Here is a 2,568-nt window from a genome sequence, read left to right on the forward strand (position 1 = left end):
CATGCATACACAACGTAATGCGGAAAAAAAACACCAAATTATGTTTCGATTCACCCGTTTGAAAGGCGAGTGTGACATGGGCGAGGGAATCGTGGGCTTACCTCAAAATGCCGATGCCCGCTCGATCTGCTAAGACCCAAGTATATTCTATCCCGTGAAGACAGTTTTACCCAACGTCATATCTATTGCCAGAATGGTAAAGGAATAGGGCGAAGCAGTTACGCTACGGTTGATTGTTCATGTTTATTACCAAGTCATTTTTCTAATCGGCTCCTAATGCTGTACTATACACTATGCAAAATATAAAGTCAGATCGCTTTCGCGTCAACCGATTATTTATTACCGTTCGACACTTTCTACGCTATAATTTTTTTTCCCTTTCTTACATATGGAATACCTGTTATAGCCAGGTATGGGAAGTAAAATAAGACGGATGAAATGCTGGGAGAAAATGTCTAGTAGGATTTCTAACATTCGATAAAACTGTTCATGTGAACAGTTTCCATAAGGTTTATCCTTACCGCAGCTGGTACTTTAACGGCTGATAATTTTTACTCTTGCCCAATCTAAGGGGAAAATGAATGCAAAGGGAGTTTTTATGTTTTATTTCACATGACATATAAAAAGTTTTTTTATTGTATCGGCAGATTAATGACGAAAGTTATCGCAGCGGGAAGGGATCTTTGCCGCGTTTAACTGCTTCCCAGTTTCTCCCTGGCCATTTTGCCGAAGTCCTCCGCGCCCTTGGCGTTCATCTCCTCGTAACCGGCCATGTTGGCCTTGCAGCGCGCCAGCCACGCCGTCACGTTCTTGTGCTTGCTCAGATCGATTCCAGCGGCCTCGAAAGTGGACACGGTGGAGACCAGGACGAAGTCGGCGACGGTGACGCTGTTGCCAACAGCCCATTCATGGCCGTCCAGGTACCCGTCGAGCCAGCCCAGGGCTTCGTGCAGCTTCTCCAGCTTCTCTGGGTTGGCCTTCGTCTCACCGCGGAACATTACCGGGTACTGGGAAGGAAGGCGAAGAAAACATTAATGCTACATTACGTCATTGAAAAGATTGTAATATGTACGTTAAGAAAACTTGGCGGATGATTAGCAAATTACATACATCACGATTTGCTTAACTATTCTGAGAAAAACGTGTAGTGACGAATGATCCCTGCATAACCTCAAACTAGCCCGATACTCAAGGATTATGAAGAACACTAAAAGTACTGTTAGTTGAGAGACCCAACCGAATAACTTCATAACACGAAAATGAACTGTTAAAAGGCTTCTTCACTCACCACGTATTCGCCGAAGCGGAAATACAGCGTTCCCATATCGAAGTACATGAGGCGGTCGACAAGGGCGCGTGTCTTCGGGTCGGAAGGATAGAGGGAGCTGTCCTTGCCGTACTGAGTAGCCAGGTAGGAGCAGATGGCGCGGCTGAAAAAGGGACTCGGTTATTCTCGTGGCAGCAATAACCTAGTGATTAAAACAAATATATATACAAAAACTTGAATGCTTTCGACGGATAAACTGGTAGAAAAAAAAATAATTCGCCATGTCCTATGCACCTTTCCCAGAGAGCGAAGTCCCCGTCGACCATGGTGGGAACGCAATGCTGAGGGTTGATGGCCACAAACTCGGGCTTCATCTGTTCTCCCGCCATCAAGTCGAGCAGCTTCAGGTTGAGTTCGACGCCCACTGCCTTGGCCGTCAGCATACATGATCGGCAAGGGGCCGACAGGGGCATGTAGTAAAGGTCGACAGGCATCTTGGTTCTGAAAATATCAAACGGAGAATAATGTTAGGTTTCATTTTTCGCAGAACGGTATGCCAAATACAAGATCACAAAATGCACATAATAAAAAAAAAGCATTAAGTCAAGATTACATTTGTGTGACCAATATTTCGAACAAGGGATTTACTTTAAAATCGATATATTAACCGTGGTCTTATCACCATTTGTCACAAGAAACCTGATTGCTACTAATTTACTTAGACTTTCAGAAAAAAAGTGAAATTCCTACTGCCTATTCTGCCTCCTAACAGCCGCGGCTACCCTCTTGAAATTCCATAGTCAATAGCTAGCGTGATGATGCAGTCTCGCGGACGCTTCAATAGCACGTGATGAGGGTGGTCGCGCGCCGCCGGCTCAATTTACACGGCACAATCCCAGCTCGATTCTGATTGTCGCGTTGTTTCACGTTTAATTGGAGTTGTATTAACACATACGGAGGTTAGAAACGAAGTGTATTTTAAAAGTTCGCGATTCCTTATGCAAGTAAATACACCTGGGTGGATAACTGGATTGACTGCGTGCGTAGCGTACGGTCACTATTCCATACGCGGAATAGGCGAACAGCTCAGCTACAACGTACATCCTAGGAAAGGCAAATGATATTACTCGCGTTCTCCCCACCTTACAAAAAATCGAAGACACTCACTGTTATGTGTGTTACCTCTCTGAGAAGTTCCTGGCTACTGACAATGAGGCGTCTCCTCACTAGGGGAGAGAAGGGAGGGAGCCCGGCTTTTTAAGTTGCCAAACGCCATGTTTCTTCCTTCTGAAAGTCATGTT

General features: G+C 45.1%; 1 protein-coding gene across 1 annotated transcript; it reads right to left on the bottom strand.

Moving 5' to 3' along the window:
- Positions 1-589: 589 nt before the first annotated feature.
- LOC119581993 (glutathione S-transferase 1-like) lies at positions 590-2,568 on the bottom strand. Its single transcript, XM_037930189.1, has 4 exons — positions 2,435-2,568; positions 1,562-1,768; positions 1,289-1,430; positions 590-1,007 (listed from the first exon to the last, which is right to left on the bottom strand). Exons 2-4 carry the CDS (start codon positions 1,759-1,761, stop codon positions 693-695), a joined length of 657 nt encoding a protein of 218 aa, XP_037786117.1. The 5' UTR covers positions 1,762-1,768; positions 2,435-2,568; the 3' UTR covers positions 590-692.

Source organism: Penaeus monodon, chromosome 15, assembly GCF_015228065.2.
Source record: "Penaeus monodon isolate SGIC_2016 chromosome 15, NSTDA_Pmon_1, whole genome shotgun sequence".
NCBI lineage: Eukaryota > Metazoa > Arthropoda > Malacostraca > Decapoda > Penaeidae > Penaeus > Penaeus monodon.